General features: G+C 44.7%; 1 protein-coding gene across 2 annotated transcripts in view; it reads right to left on the bottom strand.

Moving 5' to 3' along the window:
- Window positions 1-5,504: 5,504 nt before the first annotated feature.
- The window catches only part of PKNOX1 (PBX/knotted 1 homeobox 1), a 244,138-nt gene continuing 226,380 nt past the window's right edge, over window positions 5,505-23,262 (bottom strand). For both annotated transcript variants that reach the window (XM_085620755.1, XM_085620756.1), the window contains 2 exons: window positions 21,986-22,167; window positions 5,505-8,654 (listed from right to left, as the gene is read on the bottom strand). In XM_085620755.1, the coding sequence (XP_085476881.1) occupies window positions 8,434-8,654; window positions 21,986-22,167 (403 nt within the window). In that variant the 3' untranslated portion in view covers window positions 5,505-8,433. The remainder of the gene's footprint in view (window positions 8,655-21,985; window positions 22,168-23,262) is intronic.

Below are 23,262 nucleotides of genomic sequence, written 5' to 3'. Positions count from 1 at the left end.
CCCAGTGACCCTCCATCTATGACTATTGTGCCAATAAGCAATGCTGTAGAGGACGCATGTATTGTATTGTAATTGCATTTATATAGCACCTACTACCCCTGATGAGGCGTCCATGTGCTTTTTTGGCGAGTAGCCCCCTACTCTGGAACCCACTCCGGTGACGCATGTGCAGTCTAGCATGAAGGACTATCGCATGCTAGGAGGCACATGACTGTTTGGTCTGTGACCGGACGGTGTGGCTGAAATAGAGGCAGTAGCTGTTGTAAGACAGGTACTTTGGGTTGGCTAGGGTGGGCTTTGCTGGTTACAGAGTTGAGAATGGCCCATAAGAAGGGTTGAATCTGAAGAGTCTGGAGATGTGAATTGGGGGTATTTATAGAGAATCCAGATATGTGGCGGGAAATGGTGGCCTGGGTGTGCACCACGCACTGCTGCTTGCCTGTGCTCTTGATTAGCCAATGAATGAGATGAGGGAACACGTGAATGCCACCCTTCTGGGATAGGCAGCTACCACCGCTAGGCACTTGATGAACACCCTTGTGGGCTGCAGTGACTCTGAATGGCAATAGTTTGAACTGATAATGCTGGTGACTTAGCACGAAGCGGAGGTAACAGCAATGAGTGTGAAGGGTGGGTATGTGGAAGTCCTTCAGATAGAGTGCAGTCATGAAGTTGCTTTGCTAAGCAGTGGGATGACATCCTGCAGAGTAGCAATGTGGAAGTGTTCTGAGGGGATGTACTTGTGGAAGAGCCCGAGGTCTTGGATAGGTCTTAGGGATCCATCCTTTTCAGGGAATAGAAGGTACAGGGATTAGATCCCATTGCTGTGATGTTGCAGTGGTACTGGCTCTATGAAACCCCCAAAGGATGAGCATCAGAACCTTCTCTTGAATAAGGTGCTGGTGTTCAGGGCTGAGGATCTGTTTGTGGGGTGGGATGTTTGTTGGAAATGAGGTGAGTGTGAGGCAGTAGCTGTGCTCGTTGATGGAAAGAACCCACCAATCGGGGGTGATCTTTTCCCAGCCGGGAAGAAACCCCCCCAAGTCTCTTCCTCAAAAGGTGTTGTGTGGTCATGAGGGGTATGAGAGGCACACCACTGCTTGGAGATAGAGGCTCCCTTGAAGGAAATGCCTCTGCATCTACCCTTGGAGTTGTTACCTCAGAAGGAACCCCTTGTGCATCCTCTGCTTTCTTGCTGGTGGTAGGCCTGCTGCTGATAGGACTGGGATTGGTCAGGGGCGGTGGACTTAATAGGTGGCTGTACCCTGCTGTCTCCGAAAGGAACCCCTTGCTGAAGGTGTTTAAATAGCACCCATGGCTTTCCCTGCATCGCTGTCCTTATTTCTCTTTTCCAGCATCTCATCAACTTTAGGCCCAAAAAGATATTCCCCCTTAAAGGGCACACTGATGAGATGCTGCTGGACTTTCAGCCTGAAGCCAGAGACGCGCAGCCAGGAGTGCTGGAGTAAGTTGATGGAAGCATCAAGCCCTCCGGCCGAGGTATGAGCAGCATCCAGTGTAGAACAGAATGTGGCATTAGAGATGAGCTTTCCCTCTTCCACTATCTCTTCACCCATTTTCCTACGCTCAGGAGGGAGATGGTGGAGCAGGTGATCCATTCTGTCTCGCAGTGCTCTGTTGCAGCTTTGTCGAAAAGATCTGGCATCCTCAGGAAGAATCATTGCTTCGTCAGGTGGGCCCAGCGCCGGCCTCTCCATTGCCAAAGAGTCGTTTTGCACATGAGCCGAGACAGATGGTACACCGAGTATCGTCGTGCTTTGGGGAGAGACAAAAATCACAAACTCGGAGTGTTGAACCATGGGTATTATATGTGGCACTGAGGGCATTCCCTAAAGGTTGTCCGCTCCATTATCTCTTACGCTTTTTCATTCTCTTGAGTCAGTGCAGAAGGAAAGGAGCCCTGAAGGGTGGGGGTGTGCCCCGAGGATAGGTAACCTGGTCTTAGGTGACGGTCTCCTGAGCGCAATGAGGGAGAACAGAAAAGAACATCTGTAAAAGGTTTTCTTAATGACAGAGTTGGCGAGATCAGGTCCCGGAACCAGCGAAAGTTGAACACGTCGAGTCTGCATTAAAACACATCTGAACCCAATGGTGGAGAAAAACATTTACCATGGAGCCAACGCCCACGCGCATTCCCAAGTGAGGGAGAAATCGCTATACTTTGTGACCCAAAACACTTCGAAGAAAAACAAGTTGCAGATGTCTGAGGCCAACTCTAGTGGCAGGAATATGCAGAGCATGTGTATCTACGGCCACTCATGCTATAAACATTATGTTTCTGAGTATAGCTCACAACAGGGACTAGGTTCCAAACAATGTGGTTAAAGATCTGAGGTATGGTGGCTTCTGGCAGAGTGGGCATAGTGTGACTTGATCTCATCTGTTGCACTTTGGGCAATTTCTAATGATATGAAGGATCTTTCAATATATTTCAAAGGAAATTTGACGTATTGTATTGTATTGTATTGTATTGTATTGTATAGTGCATTTATATAGCGCAACTATCACCCAACGGGTATCCTGGCGCTCAGAGACAAAGGTGGTAGGAGCGTATTGAGTAGTCAGTTCAGCTAAACAAGGGGTTGCTGTCTGTTCAAGGCGAATAACCAAGTCTTGAGGCCTCTTCTAAACCCCATCAAGGATCCGGCCAGCCTCAAGTCCTGGGGGATCTTGTTCCAGAGACGTGCGGCTGCCGTGCTAAAAGCCCTGCCTCCCATCCTAGCTAATTTGATTTTAGCGATGGAGGCTTTGAGGCCTCTTCTAAACCCCATCAAGGATCCGGCCAGCCTCAAGTCCTGGGGGATCTTGTTCCAGAGACGTGCGGCTGCCGTGCTAAAAGCCCTGCCTCCCATCCTAGCTAATTTGATTTTAGCGATGGAGGCTAGGCCTTGACTGGATGATCGAAGAGGTCTTTTAGGTTCATACCATGAGAAGCGCTCTCGCAGAGGAAGCGGCCCAGTATTGTGTAGGGACTTATAGACCAGGACCAGGGATTTCAAATTAATTCTGTCTTTTACAGGCAGCCAGTGCAGATCCCTCAGTGCCTGTTGCACAGAAGAATCGCGCTGCTGATTCAGTGCCAATTTGGCTGCCATAGACTGGATTCGTTGTAACCCCTGCACAATGTATTGGGGAGCACCCAAATACAAGGAGTTACAATAATCCAGTCTACTCAGGATTACACTCTGGACCACTAAAGGCCTCGCCTCGCGAGGTAAGAGTGGGAGAATTTGGCGGAGGGCTCTCAGCAAGGAGAGACAGGTGCTGATGGTTTTGTTGGCCTGAGTTTGCATCTGGAGGTTCTCATCTACCATGACCCCCAGATTGCGGACCGTTTTAGCAGCTTCTATAGGGATATCCTCTGGTCGGAGCCTGAACTCACCCAGAAGAGGGTTAGGTATTCTGGCAGCGTGACATAGCAGCAGCTCCGTTTTCTCGGCGTTCAGCTGCAGGGAATTGGTCTTCAACCAGTCTATGACCAGCCCCATGCATTCCTGAAAGGAACTTATGGGTACAGAATCTTCACCTTCAAGGGAAAACAACAATTGAATGTCGTCCGCATAGTTAACCACTTTGATCCCGAAAGATTTTATAATGGGGATCAGTGGACTTAGGTATACATTAAAAAGGATCGGGCTGATTGCCGAGCCCTGAGGTACACCGTAGCGGACCGGGGACCAGGGGGAGGTGAAGGGAGTCATCATGACTGCCTGCTGCCGGCCCTCTAAATAGGAGCGCATCCATTCCAGGGCGCTTCCCTTGACCCCTAGTTCTGTCAGTCTTGACAACAGTACAGCATGGCTGACCGTGTCGAACGCGGCCGACATGTCTAACAGCACTAGTACTGAAGACTTTCCTTTGTCGGCTCGCATACGAAGTTCGTCCATTACCGTTGTCAAGGCAGTTTCCGTTCCATGTCCCGGTCGAAAACCAAACTGGTCACTGTGCAGCAGTTGATTCGCTTCCAGATAGTTAGACAGGGATTTACTAACCACCTTTTCCAGAATTTTGATTGGAAAAGGCAGTAGAGAAATGGGACGGAAATTAACGGGTAGCTTAGGGTCCAGAGAAGGCTTTTTCAACAAGGGGGTGACTATCGCCCGTTTCCAACAGTCTGGTACTGTTCCCTCATTCAAGGATAGGCAACAAATATGCCAGAGGTCAGGAAATAGACTACAGCCAGACTCCTACCAGATTCTATGAGGAAGGGGGTCGAGAGGCGAGCCAGATGAAATTTGCTGAGCTATAATACCAAAGGCCTCCTCTGTGGGGGTGGAAAGCAGATCAGAGAGGTGTCTGTCCTAACGGCCTCACTGATGGGCATCATATCCATTAAACTGCAGTCAAGTCCGCCTACGATTTTAGTGACCTTGTCAGTAAAGAAGGAGGCGACCTCATTACACAGGTTCTGCGATGGCTGGATTCTGTTGGCCAGGCAGCCAGGGTTGCCAAGATCTCTGACAATACTGAAGAGAGCCTTGGAGCTATTGGATGCCTGTAGGATGGAGCTTGCGTAGAATTGTGCCTTGGCCTCCTTAATTGCCTGTTTATATTGAGCTTGAATTGATTTTAAGGCTATTTTGTCAGATTCTTGGTAGGCCCTACGCCGGCGGGCTAAACGCAGCCCTCTCAGCTCCTCATTGAACCAGGGGGCCGAGGGAGTACTTCTGATCTTCAGCTTTTTCCTGGGGAAATGCTCTTCCAGAATGATGTTAATAGAGTTACTATATCTGGTGTAACTTTCCTCAACAGCCTCCCCAGGTTTAAGTATGGTCTGACAATGAGATAGGAGGGAGGGGCTTAGTTTGGAGAGTTTCGCCCAGTCTTTCCCCCACCGATAGGTGGTTGAGTTATTTCCCGTCAGCTTATTTCTTGGCAAGGTTATCCTGAACTGAATTAAAAAATGATCAGTCCAGTTCATTGGGACTATGCGGAGTACCTCTGTTTCAGATTGCTTAGCGAAGACTAGATCCAGAGTATTACCTCCCTTGTGAGTAGGCTTTTGAATAATCTGCTGCAGACCACAGTTCTCGCAAGTTTGACTCAAGGCCTTCAGGTGGCTCCTAGGTTCCCTGTGTTCCACAGATTAAAGTCTCCCAGGAGCAGCAGTCTGGAGTGTGAAGAGCCAAGGTGGTAATGGTGTCTAGCAGGGTCTGATAACGACAATCCATGCCCGGAGGCCTATAGCAGACCATGCCCGACAGCACCTTCCCCTCGGGCTCCTGTAAGGAGAAACCCAGGAGTTCAAACCCTGCTATGGCGTTTATCGTCAAAGGGACGCAGTCCCATTTGTCTTTAAAGATTATCCCTACTTTGCTGCTATTGTTATTTTACAAAGGGGCTTTTATCTCAACAACGGGGGAATAATGCAAGCATGTGAATCTATGAAAGGTCCAACGCTGGTGAAATATAGAACTTGCCACAGCAGAGAAGACAAAGCTGCCTACACAAGTGAAGCAAAATGAACAATACAATGAAAAACATTAACAAATACAATGAGGGTCACAAAGACCTTTACTTACATATACCAGACAGTCCTACTTTCTGAGGTAGGAAATTCAAAGAGTGAGCAGTACATAAACAAGACAGTGAAATCGATTAACAAAATATTACTCGCCCATGGTCATTATGCCTTATAAATCAGACCAGTATATGATATTGTTATCGTTATGTGAATTTATTCCATTCCATCAAGATTCAGAACCTCTCAAAAAAGGAACTTTAGAGTTTAATTCTCCTTCCTTTGCATCATTTTCATTTTGAATGAAACCTTAATTTCCAATTCTTAATGAATTTATAAAAAATACTTTTTTTTTTTAATCCAGTAATTTTTGGTAACTGGGAGATCCACGTTTCCTGGTGAGAAGAACAGAGGAAGGATACAGACTGGGAACAGCCACCCAGTCTGCACTATGTGCCATAGTCTACTTCCAAGCCTCTGTCAGGGGTCTGGACACGTATTCTTTTAAGATTGGTACTTCATATTTAAGGTGCAAATAGTCTTTCAAACGTGCAACCAATCGACTTACAAAATTCCAAGACCAACACAAGCTAGAGCTTCTCAAACAAGTATATAGATTCAATACAGAGCTGTACAACCTAGTGTCCTTCGTCCCATCAATAACATGAACCACGCCCCTGGTAATACACAGAAAATCCACACGAAACTTCACATCCAGGACTTGAGGCCCCACATGCAAGTTTGGGGAATCCGTAGGAAGACTCAAATCTCAATTCCATTCCTTGAAGCATGACGACGACCAGGGATGCACATACAGTCCAGGCCTGGTTTCTAAAAATGTTCATGACAAGCTTGAACCAATGTGTCCCACTTCAAAGCCCATGTAGATCACTATAAGCCATTCGCCTCCAGTCCATGAATAACATGAACCTGTGTTGCAGAAAAAAACATGAGGAAGATATGCAGGAACCCTTGACCACAAACGTCCTTCGCCCTTCCACCAACAGGTAAAATAAACCTGCTCCAAGATTCATGGTCTCTTTGTCTTCCCACCCATAGATAAACTGGAATGCCACCCCACAAACATGTAAAGGCCAATCACCCACTAAACAAATGAAGAAGGGTCTCAACAAACACACGTGGGCCTCACTGACAAAACGCTCAAGAACATGGATCAGAGTTTCAAAACACATGCATATATGGTGCATCGTGCTCCATCCATGAGGTACATTAGTTAGATCTCCAAAGTCTTGCATACATCCCATATCAATCCTCACAGCCCAAATGAAAACAAAACACAAAGTAGGGCTCCACACAGACATAGTTCCCCTTGAACCCAACATTTCAGTCTCTCTAAAGGGCTCCTGTAACACACCTACTGCAAGCGGGATGTCTGATGGCCTAATTAATACAAGCTATGAATAATATGAACTGAGGCTTCACAAAACCACTACACATTAGCTCTTTGTCCTCTGGGACTCTGTGCTATTGGAACAAACATCCAGTATGCCTGCCTTTACGACTGACACTGACACACACACACACAGACACATACACACATGTGCTTCACCTTCCCTAAATAATCAACTAACAGTGCACTACAACTCCCTTACTCTTAACAGGATGAAACAGGGCTTCGGATTACACTTACCATTTTCTCTAGGTTTACAGTTCCAGGCTTCATATAGTTCATAAGAAGGCCCATATATCAAGGTCACCAAGCAAACTGAAAACTTAAATCACAGACAGTAAATATATAGCCAGAAAAACGACTCCTCCATGTCTCCAGATTTCACAGGCAATTTGTAGTAAAAAAGGCCAAATGAAAAATCATTTCTCACCTCTCAGAAAATTAAATCAAGAGTAAAGATTCAATCAGTAGATCTCAAAGCTCTTCCTCACTGTGCTAAGAATTAACTTGAACAAATGTTGTCCAAATATCATCACCAATCTCATCTGTGAATGCCCACAGAAAAAATGAACTTTAAGCCACACCTTCAAAGACACACACATTATCCACAGGGAATTCCTAATTCCACCTACAGCCTCGTGTTAAAAAAGAACCAGGAACCTACAAAAGGACGTTCACAGTTTATTTAATGTGAGCTCACATCACTTTTTCATCCCGTGAACATTAGAGGAAAATGTGTACGTGCCTATCGGAAACAAACCAGATATCTCACAAACACACTTCACAGTTAACTTCACATCTACCTCCAACACAACCCTGAGCACCACCGGCACGCAGCTCACAGGTTGTTTTGAGGTCCTCCTGAAGTCAAGATGAACAAAGACTCAACAAACACTTCGCTCATTACAAGCATCGAAGCCCACAGCTTCACACACATTCTCAATAGCCACTCTTACTAGGCATCTATAGAATACGAATGAGGGCCCACAAATGCACTTCCTTTCCATCAGAAGCCTATCTCAGTCTATAAGATGAACAAGACTTGCCAGAAACACACAGGGGCACCTAAAGAGTCTCACATCCCACTTCCCTCAGGTTGGGTCCTTCCTCTCGAAGGGGAGATCATTTGTGGTGCACTCCTTTGGCAGTCGTCTTACTCCTTCCTGGTGCTGTCCACTGTGACTTAAACATCTGGAGCGGTGAAATGACATCAGCAAAGTACGTGGCTGAGAGATGGGCAGCAGGTAAACTACAGGGCAGGGCGTGGTAGGCAGTATCATCAATTCTTCGTAATATAGTGAAAGAGTCACTTTCTTTCCTCAGACAGCAATACTTGACCTCAGGTTTTCAGCTCACAATGAAAGTAAACCAGCAGTTGTGGGTGCATGGAGACTTTAAGCTATGAAATACAAAAGATGCACCCATCTATGCCTAAATATAAAACAGGCCAGAAATAAAACGTGTAAAATGTTTGCTGTGCAAACTTTAAAAACAGTCTTTTGCAGTGTTATGAGAGGTGAGACCCCTACATTTCAGTGTTCTACTGCAAGGGGTCACTGTTGTCCAGAACCAGCCCTGTAAGGTTTGATGTGGAGAGGTCCTCATCTTCATCCTCCTCGTTGCTGCTGTCTATTGTCTCTTCATCGTCGCTCTGCCCAGCCATCATCACCTGCTGCACTGCTAGCGTGGCCCCATCAGAGGACAGAGATTGCAGGCTGTCCACATTCATATTGACCGGCGTGGCAATCGTCACGACTGTTCCTACAACACAAGGAAAAAAGAATCAATCTGCAGCATACCTAGAAACCGTGGTCTCTGTCTATTAGGCACCTTTTTTCTCCACCTGTTTCCATTTCAGCCTGTAAAGTTCCCTTAATGCTTTCCCTTTAGATCTTATCATCCCATCCATACATCTTTAGCACTACATTCCACACACACATTATATCCTCTGACCACACTTGTCTTTCTTCAGACGCTCCAAGAGACCCCGCCCTCCTTACGCTGACTTTCAATCGAAGCTGCTCTTCTACTTACAGTTATTGTCATACTCTTTGGAGTGACCCCTCTATTAAGAGAGAGCTTACAGACTGTAACAATGAATGCCTATACAGAGTGTGGACAGCTGCACCAGCCCACCTTAGTTTTGTTTCCCAGACCTGCTTCACCTTATTATTGTTCAAATCAATACAGCAGAAGGGTCTGGTCATCCGCAGAGTACAAAGAGCACACTGACACGTGCACAAATTGAGCACATGAATGACACACAGATCAAGAGTGGAGGATGGGTACTGCCCACTCCACAGGTTACTGGGAGACAATAATAATTTGACATACTTGCAGAGGTCTTTTTAGGTCGAGCCTAGCGCAACGCGCATGCGCGGCACTAGAAAATTACCTCTTGGAATCACTTCAGCTTTTCAGCAAACTGCCACACACAAGGGTTTGCTGAAAAGCTGACGTGACAGGCCATTGCGTGTGGCTTTCAAAAATTGAAAACCCGCAATTGGCCAAAGGCGGGTGCATGTCCCGCCTTCTCTCTAAACGTTAACTCCCCTGGCCTAATTCTGATTTATTAGGGCTATATTAAATGGTTTGGGGAAAACACACGATTCAAACCTTTTATACAATGCATCACAACAGGTGACAAAGACGGTTGGTCAGGGAAATGCAGAAAGACCAAAAGAGCTGGCTAATAACCTTCCATTGTGCCCACAGAAAGGCACTGCTGGGCTAACAAAAAGTACAAATAAGAAAAATTCGTTTGCAAGAGGCCTGTGTTTTGAGCACCACAACTGGCAACAAATTTGTCCAAGTGCTCAGAGCAGATCGGCTTTGGACAAGGCGGTCTGGCAGTGAGGATGGCACCCACCACCTTGGCCACTGTGGAGACTGATGCAGGACCCTCCCCTGCTACTGAGGGTGGAAGCCTTATCAGAGGACAAATGCTGATGATGAGCTGCTCTGGGTACCACACTCCAGGCACAGTCCACAGCGATAATACGGACTCCTGTCTGTCTGGATATTCCTCTTACCTCGAGGTAGAAGCAGTAGCTCCAGAAATGTGCACATTCCTCTTACCTCAAGGTAGGAGAGGTAGCTCCAGATACGTGCACAGGAGTCCTCCTGTCCGTTCCTTCCAGAGTGAGTCTTCTCACGAGTGCCTTGGAAGAAGCTGCAGTGCACAGAACTGTTGACTCTGCACATTTTCGATTGGTAGTAAAGATCTAGCAGGGGCACACACCACTGCTGGAAGATGCCCTGTGCCACCTCAGGATGAATATGCCACTCATCATTTGCCAGACGAGGCCTGCTGAGTTTATCCACTCTGGCATTTAGAGATCCTGCCAGGTGGTTGGCAACCAGAAAGACGTTCTGCTGATCCAGCCAACTCCAGAGGCTCCAAGACCCCACTCTGCCCTGCTTCTTTCAATAACACATGGTGGTTGTTTTGTCCATGAGAACTCGCTTGAAGCTCCAAGAGACTGATGTGTTGCTGTATTTCCACTGGGGAGCAGAGACCTCTGATCTCCACTTAACTCCCATCCATCCATTTGAATATTTTTATTTGGCATATTTAACCATAAAAAAATTACACTTTACAAATACTTAATACATGATTTGTCCCAAGGTTTTACCATAAAACAGTATACTACACAATAAAAGCTAAAATATATCATAAAAGGCTCACGTATAAGGGCACTTAGTTCATCACCAAGGCAGCAAGGGGTTGCTTATATATTAGCTATACATTTATACAAAATCTCGCATAGACCCCAGATCATAGGTAAGATTGAATTTTCAACCTATGCCATTTCACTCATTGACTCCTGTATAGCAATTAAAAATCTTCCTATTGCACATGCCACATTTAAAAACCTCATATTTGTCAGTAAACTAAGTGCTTGGTCTCTACTGAAGCTTTCATAAACAATAAAAATAGGTTTTTAAAAAAAATTCTGTTCTTCTAAAAAGCGCAAAAAGTCCAGCAAAATATGTTCGCTACTGCATTTTACTTGTTGGCCACATGAGCACAGGCCTTGGTCGTTCGACATAAGTCATTTTATCTTCCCATTAATGTTACTTGGGTTCAGGCCGACTCTAAATTTCAATATTGCATTTCTGAGCTTTGGCTTAGGCATAGCTTCTATATAGGGGAAAATATCGTCATTGATCCATCCATTTAACAAAAACTGGGCCGAAGATTAGCTCTTCAAGTAGCATAAGTCTTCTTCTCGTGCCTCCGCGTTAACAATAGCCCGTAACTCCCGCTTAGGGATCTGCTGCATTGATTTCCAAAGATCTTGCTCTAGAGTAAGTTTAACACATAACTTATCTAATTTATTCCTTGCTTGGACCGCCCAAGTAAGATCGCTATTCTCTATTTCTTTCTTACAGAGATATGCTATTTTGGGGGGCCTACTCCATTCAATCTTTTCCAAAAATTAAATGTCGCTTGCATTCCCCGATAGTTCCAGGCTGTGAGATGACATTCTACTCGCACAGCCTGTAACATAGTTGAAGATGGGAGGGCGAGAAGCTGCTTCACACATTTTCCCTCCTCTTGGCTCCAATCTGATTTACCCCCCATAAATAAAACCTCGACATCATATAAAAATTGTGATCGGACCGATGCAGTAGAGGCTGAGAGTATTGGTCGCAGTGATGGGCCTCCATACTTCTGTTTAAATTGTTTAGGACCCCAGACTGTGGAAAGGGACCTCGCTTTTAAGGTCTGAATGTGGTCGTTCCAATTTAATCTACTATCAAACCACATGCCCAGATATTTATATTTATCTACTATACCAATTCTAACATCCCCCAGTCTCCAGTAGAAGGAACTTTTTCTTTTTCCAAATACCATTATTTTGGTCTTTTCTAGATTAACCGTGAGGCTTTTCTTATTACAGTATTCTAAAAAGGTATCTAGTTTCTTTTGTAAACCTAACTCTGTCATGTCTGTTATCACTAAGTCATCCGCGTATAGCAGACATGAAATATGGGCTCCCCCCATCTTAGGGCTTAAACCTCCTGCTTTACTCAATGTAGTTGGTAGGTCAGATAAAAACAGGGAAAATAACAAAGGGGCTAAAACACAGCCCTGCCTCAGGCCGTTCAATATCGGAATCTTCTTAGATAATGTCCCAAGATCATCCAGGATTACTCTAGCCCAATCCTTAGAGTGCATATCCTGGATTAATGAAAGAACTGCTTTGTTGATTCCGAGCTTTACCAACATACTCCACAATATATTGCGATCTACCGAGTCAAATGCGGCTCGGAAATCAACAAAAAAGCAAAACAAGGCAGTGATCAATGGTCGAATGCTCTTCTTTAAACCCCCCCTGTTCTATGGGTATCAGGTCATGCTGCTCTGCCCAGGCTTTCACTACCCCTAATAATATTTTGCAGAAGGCCTTCTCTCCCACATACAGCAAGCTTCTGAGGCGATAGTTCCGGGGCAGCATAGCATCATCTTTTTTATAGATTGGTCTCATAATTGCTCCCTTCCAACTTTCTGGGAAAGACCCCACCGCAAGAATTTGTTGGAAGGTTGTTTTTAAGAAGCTCGCCCACCAATCTGTATTATTTTTCAAAATAATAGCGGGAAGATTGTCTGGTCCTGAAGCTTTTGTTAGCTTTAAAGATTGAATTGTTTTTTTTTATATTTTGAAAGGGAAAGTGTTGTTGTAATTGTTCTAGCTCCTCAGGCTTTACTTTCAGGGTATTCTTCAAAACTTTACCCCTATATAGGTTGCTCAGATGGGTAACCCAATCATCCTCACCCACCAAGCATCGCATTTCCCCTTGTACCTTGCCCTCTTTTACCAAAGGCCAGAAGGCTCTTATATTGTTTGTGTTTATCACTTCTAACATTGTTTGCCAATTTTTAAATTTATCTTCTAGTTTCCTTTCTCTCATTTTATTTTCATATTCCGATTTCGCCACTCGAAGGCTCTCCATTGTCTCCTTATCTGGCTTTTTCTTTAACTGTCTTTCCCATTTCCTTACCCTACGTTTCAAATTTCTGCACTCGTTAATAAACCAGTTCTTTAAATTTCCGTTGTTGTTATGGGTGGGCCCTTTTTTAACTTTTATTTTTAGGCAATTTACCACCTGCTCGATAGTCCGCTTGTACCATATTAGAATTTTTCCTTTATGTGGTACATTACCAACAGCAGTATACTCAATGAACAAATTATTAACCAGTTGCAGGCTTTCCTTGGTTATACGGGTGGTTATGCGTCTGGGGTATTCAATCTGCAAGGGGATCACTCTTTCTCTTGCTGGATCCTCTTCCATCTTGATTAACAATTCTAAGGGCCAATGGTCACTACCCTCACTCTGCAGTACCTCAAATTGTTCCACATCCCTAAAGTGCCGTGCGTCAATGAAAGCATAATCAATTGGGCAGTTCTGATTCCCTGAGCGGAAAGGCTTCTTTGCCGGGCAATCCAAAGTCGTCCGTCCATTGGCACAGAATAGTCCTATTGATCCAAGGAACTGTACCAAATATTTATCTCGTGCGGCAGTACCTACGCCGCCAAAGTTAGCATGAGGAATATGTGAGGTAGCTAAAATTTCCTTAAACAATTTATCACTAAGGGATGGTTCTAATTTATGGTTAAAATCTCCTAAGATCATTATCAAATATGCTGCTTTCGTCATACATATAGATTCCAAATCTTTCTCTAGCATGCGCAATTGAACTTCGTAATCTGTTATTACTCCTGGTTGAATATATACATTTATCACAATAATTAGTCTTTTTATCCCGGGCCCACTGTAGAGTTCTACCTGGCAGGCCAGTAACCACCTACAATTCACATTTAGCTTAATTAATTTGTTGACTTTTTTTACTGATACCAGAGTAATTAAGCCCCCCGAGGGTCGGCCCAAGTTAATTCGTACTGACTCCTTAGTTACCATAAAAAAAACATCTATTGGAATGGGTACCTCACACAACCAGGACTCCTGCAGACACAATATGTCGTAGACACCTAACATTTCTCTAAAGGTGTCTTGTGCTAGCTGTCTCTTATATCCCCCAATATTCCAAGACAGAGTCCGTAGGCTGTGCGAGTACCCTGAATCCTAGTCCACTTCACTTAACATACCGGTCAGATTGTCCTCCCAACTATTTGAATAATCGGTTAGGAGGTCATATCGGTTACTCAACATTGGCTCGTATGTGGTATTTGGTATTGTTACTTTTAACCCTCCTTGATCTTTATCTGTGCAGATTCTTCCATCGTGGACGCCTAATGCTTCATACTGTACTTGCTCCGGGCAAAGTCCTGCATGGTGAAGAAGGGCCACAGAGCTCCCGGACTTATTCCCATCTCTCTCAATTTCATTGACCTGCACAAATCTTATATCCTCCTTTTCCAGATCTCTCTCTGCTTTTACCACCGACTGTTTTACAAATTCTGAATAAAAAAACACCTTAGTTACCTCATTTCCTTCTAAACTTGTTACAAAACCTATTTGTTTTATATCTTCAGATGTAACCTCTCCTAGTGTTGGGCATTTAACCAGGATTTGCAATAGGTTTGCACGATTTAGGGGTTTTATTTTCCTTTGTCGCTTTTTCCCCGCCCTCTGACCCCATGGTTCCATAAACACACATAAGTCCTCAATATTGTCGTGCATCCTCGTGCTTATCTTAATTATGGAAGCGGGCTCTCTCCTCAATCCTGTTCTATCTAAGTGGGACTCATCCTTCATTCTTGAACCCTGGTACACCCGCCACCCTGCTCCCCATTCTTTCTGCTTTTTCCTGTGTTGCAAAGCCTTGGGTTTGCGCGCTTCCACACACTTCTTTGATGTACTCATCACTTTCCTATTCTGAATCTTCCCTTGATCCATTATGTTTATGATCTCATCTGTCAGTGGTCGCTCACTTCCTAAAATTACGACACCCTTTTTTATACTCTGGCTTTGGTATACCTTCCTTGTCTTTCCTGACATTTTCTGTGACTTATTTCTGAGCTTTCTGCTCTTCTTTATGGTCCTATCCCCTTTAGATCTTTTGTATGCACTCCTCTTTATTAACCGCATAGGCACTTTGAGATGTATACTGTCAGGGGATTTTCAATCTGTATAACTTCATTCACCTGCGTGGCTTTATTCTCGTTGTTATATAGGGATACATTTACCTCCTGCTCCCTTTTCTCCGCTACAGGGCGTACTATATTTGGCATACAGTTATTATTTTTGTTTTAGCTCCTCTGCAATCAGTTGTAGTTGGGTTTTATGGGATTTCCCTTGTCCATTATTCTCAACTAAAGCTTCTAATATTGCTTGGAGAGTTTTTTGCATTAAAAACATCACCTCTAATAGAGATGATTCCGAGGACGCAATCATGTCAAGCGCCAAGGATGATTGTAGGGTATCTGGGGAGTTAAAGCTTTGTTGGGGAGTTACAATTCCCCTCTTCTCCTGGCTATTGGATTCCCTTTGTGGTGTTTTATGTACTCTAGGGCTCTCCCCTTCCCTTACAGGATAGACGAGGTGATGATGATAATCTAGGTTCCAGCTCAAACATTTATCCCCCCTTGGTCCAAAAATAGTGGCTGGAAGGAATCATTTGTTACATCCATTATTACACCTGTTCCGGTTCCAGTCCTTTGGTCGCTCATGCTGTCTCTCTCATGAGTTCCCCCCAATTGCGGGGAATATTCAGATATTTCAGACTTCTTTTTATAATATTTCCCCACAAATTTCTTTATAGATTGCCCGAAGGACGTTCCACTCGCTTCTTCTACTGGGGCTGGTGGACAGTCATGTTAATTTGGTGTCGATGTTTCCTCCACCGAATCTATGTTGATCCTCTCCAATGTCAATGTCTTTTGTTGCTGGCACTTTTTATTTGCTTTTCTTGGTACAGCAGCTTTCGGAGTCTTTTTGATCCCGCATGACTTCCCTTTTGGAGGCATTTCCCTTTACTCTTCTCTACTCTACAACCACTTCCTTAAGAGTCAACAAGCGCCACTTATTTTTTCTCAGGTTTCACAAGGGCCTGCTCCAATACCAGACTCTTAGTGGTACAAGTCCGGGTACTTAAAATATTGAGGTAACACAAGACTCACTGTGATCTCTCTATGAAGGACGATCCCGTTCTATCTTTATCCCACCATCTGACCACTCGTATATATTATAACAACAGGTACCTCAGGCTAAGGTCGACAAGAGTATATGTGAGAAGCTGTATGGGTGGAAAGTTCTGGACTTACGGCGCTACAGTTGTTAGGGCCCAATTTTATATGTGGTACAATCCTCGTAAATGGCTACACCCAAGAGCCATTGAAAAGGTAAGGTTAGGAAACGGTGGAGGGTGGTGCCTTCTTAATTGGTCCACGTCAGTGGATAATCAACATCAAGAACATTGCTCAGAATGAAATTACTTGTGTTGTTTTTATTTCTGGCAGACAAAACAGGTATAAATTGTGAGAGGAAAAGCAACAAGCCGACACGTGTTTCGCCCTAGTGGCCCATTGGCCTTGGGCTTTTTCAAGGCGGTTTTCAGTAAATAACAAGGTCTTCCTGCGGATGAAATAGATGAGTCTCTGCGGTCTCAGGGAAATCGGAGGAATGAGCTGTCAGAAAGGTTCTCGGCTTGTTGCTTTTCCTCTCACAATTTATACCTGTTTTGTCTGCCAGAAATAAAAACAACACAAGTAATTTCATTCTGAGCAATGTTCTTGATGTTGATTATCCACTGACGTGGACCAATTAAGAAGGCACCACCCTCCACCGTTTCCCGACAAGAGTATATGTGTCTGTAGAGTCGCTCCATACACCGTCTGGCGCCACAACCACTAAAACCTCTGCGGTGCCAAACCCACTTTAAGTTCAATAAGTGTCAGGCAAAACGCTTTACCATCTTGCCAGCCTTTATGTTATTCGCCGGGTTTGATAAAAATGTTAAAAGCAACTTTACCTTTAGAGCTGTAGAAGTGCCTGCTGCATTAATCACATCTGTGGTGCCTACTGCTCCCTGCCGCATTACACCCTGCAGTCGCAGTACAGAGGGCTCGGTGGCATTCCCCCCTGGCAGGGGGGGGGGAGGCTGGCTCCAGCTACGGCTCGGCCTCTATATCGTGGCTCAGTTACTCCGGTTTCTTCCACGCACTCTGCCGCTCCCAGCCCAGCCGCTCACAACCATCTGACCTTGTTGCCGTCTCGACTCTGGTTCGCGGGGGCACACTTCTTGGCCCCCCGCGGCAAGCTATCACTTGCCGGTTCCCTGGAGCACAATATTCACGATTCTCGGTCCTGCGGCTCCCTGCTTGCCGCTGCTCTCCCGCTGCTCTCCTGCTCCTGCTCCCGCTCCTCACTCGCACTGGGTCACTCGCAAGACCCGAAATGGCAAAACTCCCAGACCCGAAATGGCAAAACTTGAACTCCTGTGTTGGCCCCTGTGAGGGGGCTACTGTTATATTATGTCCAATCTTACCTCCCACTAGATTCCTGGTTCATGGAGTATATCTGGAGGGCTTATCTCGGATGTCTCTTTCTAATGGGGCACCTTTCTCTATATGCGAGAAATGGAACTTTCTTACCCGGGCTTCTCCTGTACAATAGAGGAAACTTCTTGCCCCTCCTGACTCTTCCTTTCTCAAAGCTTCCAGGGGTCGAGGTTGTATGCTGTTCTATTCTGTAAAAGGCTCACAATACAGTGGGGAGCTGCAGCTTGTGCTGGCTCTGCCACCGGACCTCGCGCCTGCTTCCCTGCAACGCCGGAGCTCTCGCGCTGCCTCACTCCACCAGAGCTCCGCAAAACCTCAAGGCACAGCAGCCCCTGCACCAGGAATCCACTTAACTCAAATTTACACCCTCCCCCCCCCCCATTAGTGACATGCCTGTCACCACTGCAAACTCTGGGTGCGGAATGGGAAGTTGCCTGATGTAGAGCAGTATTGATGTTTGTCTGCAACCGCATGAGATCCTGAGCAGTCTCCTGCAGGATCTGGATGGAGTTGGAGATGATTCCCTGATGCTGGGTCCACTGCAGAGTCTACATTTGCCACCTAACATTCAGAATGCGAAAGACACGAAGGCCAGAGGACCAAGAAGCCTCAGAGCCAACATCATAGAGACCCAGGACGATCCTTCACATTGGGATTATATTGTGAATGTCGTGGACACGGTGCAGTGGAGGAAAGGCCTTGAATGCCATCATGTCCATAATTGCCCCATTGAATGGAAATATTTGCTTAGGACTCAGGATGGACTTCGGCTTGTTAAGGTTGAGACCCAACAACATCAATATTGGGGGTGTCATCCAGAGGTGACCTACAACTGACAGAGCTGAGCCCGCCTAGAGCATGGTATATCTAGATGTAGATATAAAAGCAATGAACAAACTATCTACGACCATCCATTAAAAGCCCACCGACAGGAATTCCTTAATGCATTATCGCTCATTTCATCCTACAGCACTGTGAGGCAACCTTTCGGTGGGACAGTTCTTGAGGTACGGCAGGAACTGTTCCTCCACGGAAAAGTTTTTTGAACAATCTGAAGAATTGGCCACAAAATTGAGAAATAGGGACTATCCCACTAAGGTGGTCAGGAAAGCACGCAAGCGAGCCTTAAATACACCCCATGAGGCCCTATTGGAGAGGAATATCAAACAGAAGGAACAGTGTTTACCTGTGGTCACCACCTTTGATCCACTGTCCACTACAGTGAGACAGATAATAAGGAAACATTGGTCATTGTTGGATATTGGGGAGAAGAAGATGCCACCCCCCAAGATTTGCTTTCAGAAGGGCTCCCAATTTAAAAGACAGGCTACTTCACACTTGTCCTATTCTTCCGAAAAAGGAATCAGGTCTGCCAGCCGGGCATTACCCTTGACGTTGCTGCTCAGTTTTTGATCTCACTGAAGTGACCAAGAGTGTCGATCTCACAAGTGGGAAAGTGTGGTATCTAAATAAGTTTAGTAATTGTAATACCACACATGTAATTTACAGGCTTACATGTACGTGTGGAATGCACTACATTGGACTTACATCACGTAAAGTGAATGTTCGTCTGCAAGAGCACCTGAGTACCCTGAAAGCAGGGAAACTGTCTTCTCGCCTAGTCCAACACTTTCAGGAACAAAAACACAATTTCAGAGACCTGAAGTGGACGGTGCTTGAGTGGGTGGGAGGCAACACGTGCAACATTGATGACATCCTAGCTAGAAAAGAGGCAAGGTGGATTTGTACTGAGAAGGGGGACTGCATTGGCCTGAATGACTCCATTGAATGGAATAGAGTGGGTAAACAATAGGGCCCCGTGAGAATTGTGTAGATCTCTCCTGGGTTTGGGGTTAGGCATTCCAGCGGGTAGTATCCGGTGTGTGCATAATACCAACTGTGCATAACCTTGAATCCTGAAACTATTAATCCCATTCAATGGGGCTATTATCAGGGTATGCTAGTTTGTTTGACCACCAGGTCCTAGGTACAGCTCAAAATGAATGATCAGATATTTTGTTGATAACATTTTTTTTCATGATATACGTAGTGTATTAGGAAATTACGTTTCTGTGGTAGTTTTTTAATAAAACTCCTTCCTTGGGTCAATAAAGTAAATAAGTAGGCTTTTTCCTTTTGAAATGACTTGGCTTTTATTATAAAAATGAATGAATTCCTATATGTGTCATGCAATAGAAGACCTTTCTAAAATGGCCGCCGTCGTACTGAGGAAGTGGTCGAGAAGTGCAGAGCATGACCGGGAGTCGACTTCAGGGTCATGCATTTCCGGAGTCGGCGCCTCTGGTTTAAAAATCAGATGCTCGCGTCCCTCGAATAACATCGGAACGGAGCATCAAGTTGCTGGCACGCCGCAGATGCGGTAAGAGGGAACCAATGTTTTTTTGGGGAGATGGTGAGAGAGCGAGAATGGATGCGCCATCCCCCTGGTTCAGGTGCAGTTTTAATAATACGGGCATGTGGTTGAAGGTGGGATAGTCCGACTCGACCTGGGTGCTGGCATGATAACGAGCTCACGAGTAAAAAGAGTGCATGGGTCCATGATGTGATAATTACAGTATGGGTTTGATTAACTGTCGTTTTAAACTCTGAGCAGAGGCTTAAGGGGATTGAATGGGATCCATGAGACGGAGTATGAGGGTGATGCAAACAGTACAGTTTTCATTGAGACACAGGTTATATTAACTATGTTGTGATTTCAGGTGACACTGACGACTGCAGTTATCATTGGGATACGCGACCAGTTGGCGAGTGACACCCATATGAGTGGTTCGCAGGTACGAAGGATGACAGCAACCACTCGGTAATTATGCAATTCTAAGGAGTGGGCTTGAATGAAGGCTCGTGAATACCCCAAAGTTAGGTTTTATTTACATGTTGCACGTTCTTTTTAATTTGAGGACGCTCAAGACATCTAATAAAATTAAGTTTCGCAAGTGAGTCTTAGCCCATTTTAATTCTGAGGATTGCATTTCTTTTCTCCCGGGGACCAGCTGGGCACTGAGTGACGTTTGCACGGACAGTGCACCTGTACACGCTTTCACTGATTTTCTTTCTTTGATTTCTCACCTCTGAGAAATTTGACAACACACACTTTTTTCTTTTCCGGTCAAGAAGTTTACCGATGATGATAATGTGGGCAAACTGGTGAGTACCTACCAGCAGCCCCCCTGGTGATGCTAACATAAGGTACTTTCTGACCTTTCTCACACTTTTTCACCAATTTGGTCACAATTCTTTGTGGTTTCAACTTTCCTCCTGAAGCTTGTATGGAATGTGTTGCATTGACGCTTCTTTGAAATTGAACAGTTGGACTAACAGGTCAGTGGCAGTGAGCCTGTCATGTGAGGGAAGTTTTATGTTTGTTAAAAGCTCCCCCTTTGTCTTAAAAATAGTTAACTGTTCCGATTAAGTCGGGTCTTTGTGTGTTTATAAAATACTGGTATCTCGGTCTGTATCCTGCCACTAAAAGTCTATTTTTAGGTGAGAGAACATGGGTCTTTCCAAACTTTAGAGTCGACCCAAAGCATTCCGCAGTAGAATAAAAAAGACTTGGGACCTCAGTGTTAACTAGAAGTCAAGCGCCGACCTCAAGAGAGCTTAAAAGACTCTTGTGGTTGCAACTTGTGACTAGAAGGTGGTAGGTCCTTCTGGCTTTCATTGCTTATGTTAATTGTACTGTTTACTTACAATTTAATAAAGGGCACTTTATTTTCTTTATAAAGCAAACCTTAATAGAACATTGAATTATTGAGGTGTACAGTTCAATACCCATCTACAGGTCAGATCTCTGCTAGTTTACCTACCTCTGCCCCACCCTGTGGATAGTTCCTTCTCTGATTTTACCATCCTCAGCTTGTAGGTAGAGCTGTCCACCTGTTAGCCTCCACCCTTCCACACCGGTGGAGAAGGCTCTCCACGTGTAAGCTATTCCCCTCTCTATATCATAGGTACAGGTGTCCATCTGTTAGCTTCCACCTTTTCACACCAGTGGAAAAGGCTCTCCACGTCTAAGCTATTATGTTTCTATATCGCAGGTATGGCTGTCCACCTGTTAGCCTTTATCTTGCTCATACTAAGTTAATATAACTGTCTAACCGTTAAATTACATACATCTTCCATACCACATAGTCATCTGTTGAGACCTCGCACACGCTCCTATCCGATAAGTTTTCACTTACTAGTTAGTTTCCAAGTTCCCCAGGCTGTAGATATTGAACTCAACTTGTTCAGCTTGGACACACTCCATCGTGTAGATGTGGTTCTCCACCCTGCTCTCCCAGTAGGCACTGCAGTCTACTAAGCTTGCACCTCCACCACCTCATGCGTACAGTTGACTACCTTTACCATCCTCATACCCAGATGCAGTTCTTTATCTGCTAGCTTCCATCTTTGCCATTCTTTGCGTACAACATGTTGTCCGTTAGCTTCTATCTCACAGGGGTGGCTGTATATTTCTGAACTTCCACCTTTCCCACCCAACAAGTGTTGCCATCTATGAGTTCACTTAGACGTTCTCCACTCCTTGGATACAGTTCACCACCTCTTAACTTCCCACCTCCACAATCCTTTGGTACAGTTCACTTCCTCTTAGCTTCCACCTACCTTCAGATACAGTGTACTGATGAGGCATGTCTTGCGAAGCACCTGAGGCACCTGATGCAATGGAGTCTGGCCAGAACCTCTGCACAGATCGCATTTGAGCTACTTTTTTCTTGGACTTGGGGAGTTCAGCAGAGCTGGAGTCCAGCATGGGCTGAAGAATTCGTCTTCGAGCATTGATAAACCTGAAGGGATTCAAGATACAAGTGAGCAACATTGATTAAGTAGGTCACGTAAAAAGTCAAAACAATTGCTCTTAGTAATGGTCGAAACTAAACTAAATGAGATGATGGCATTGCAGTCACAGCAACAGTAAGCCAAACAGAGGAACTTCTAAGGCTCTAAACAAAACCCAGAAAACAAGAAGAGCTCTGAATGGCTGACCAGCATTCGGAGGACAACGGCCAGGGAAAGTTACTTATTGTCTAATTTAACAATTCTATTCTGTGTGTTGTAATGGCGATTCTCCAATTAACATGCAAAGAGATCTTGATTTTATTAAAGACAATGGAGGCTAACATTATACCTATATAATAACTTTTTATTGCTGCTTCAACATTCAGCCCTTTAAAGAACATAAAATACATCACAAACAAAACATTCCAGTTTTAGAACTTTCAAGACAATATATAACTCCATTTCACTACGATAGTCCTCTTTTAGGTTACAACGAAAACAAAAGATGCTCCTTGGATTGACTGGAAGAACAAGTTACTTACCTTTGGTAAAGCTTTTTCTGGTGGATACCGTATCTGCCTGTGGATTCCTCACCTTTTGAATTACCCCATGCGCAGCATTCCACTGAAACCTTTCTCAGTAACTCTCCCACGTCGACGAGAACGTCACAATGGAATGGCTCCGCACGCGACTCCACGTGACGTCATCGGAGCCATAAGACCACCTTGTCGGTGTGCTGACGTCCGTTCCACCCATTTTTTCCATGCTCTTGAGGTGAACCGACAACATTTCCACAAGTATACGTAGTATACAAAATACAATTAAAACTGGAAATTCTAAATCATCGACATTTCCCAGTGTCAAGTATCACATTATTTCAACAATAAAATACACACAATCCATATCAATTATTTTTTGGTATAGTATTGCAAAACAGTGCACACAATTCTTATTATATATGGTAAATAAAGTTCGAAAAAACAGGATGGATCCCACGAAGATGTCAATTCTTCTTTATTGAAAAGTTCAAGCAACAGCCAGCCGACACGTGTTTCATCAGAGAGATGATCTCTGAATCTTCAGGGCTGTGGTAGATATCCACC

This window comes from Triturus cristatus, chromosome 8, assembly GCF_964204655.1.
Source record: "Triturus cristatus chromosome 8, aTriCri1.1, whole genome shotgun sequence".
Lineage (NCBI taxonomy): Eukaryota > Metazoa > Chordata > Amphibia > Caudata > Salamandridae > Triturus > Triturus cristatus.
Note: the sequence above shows the minus strand (reverse complement) of the source record. Positions and strands in the feature narration are given on the sequence as shown.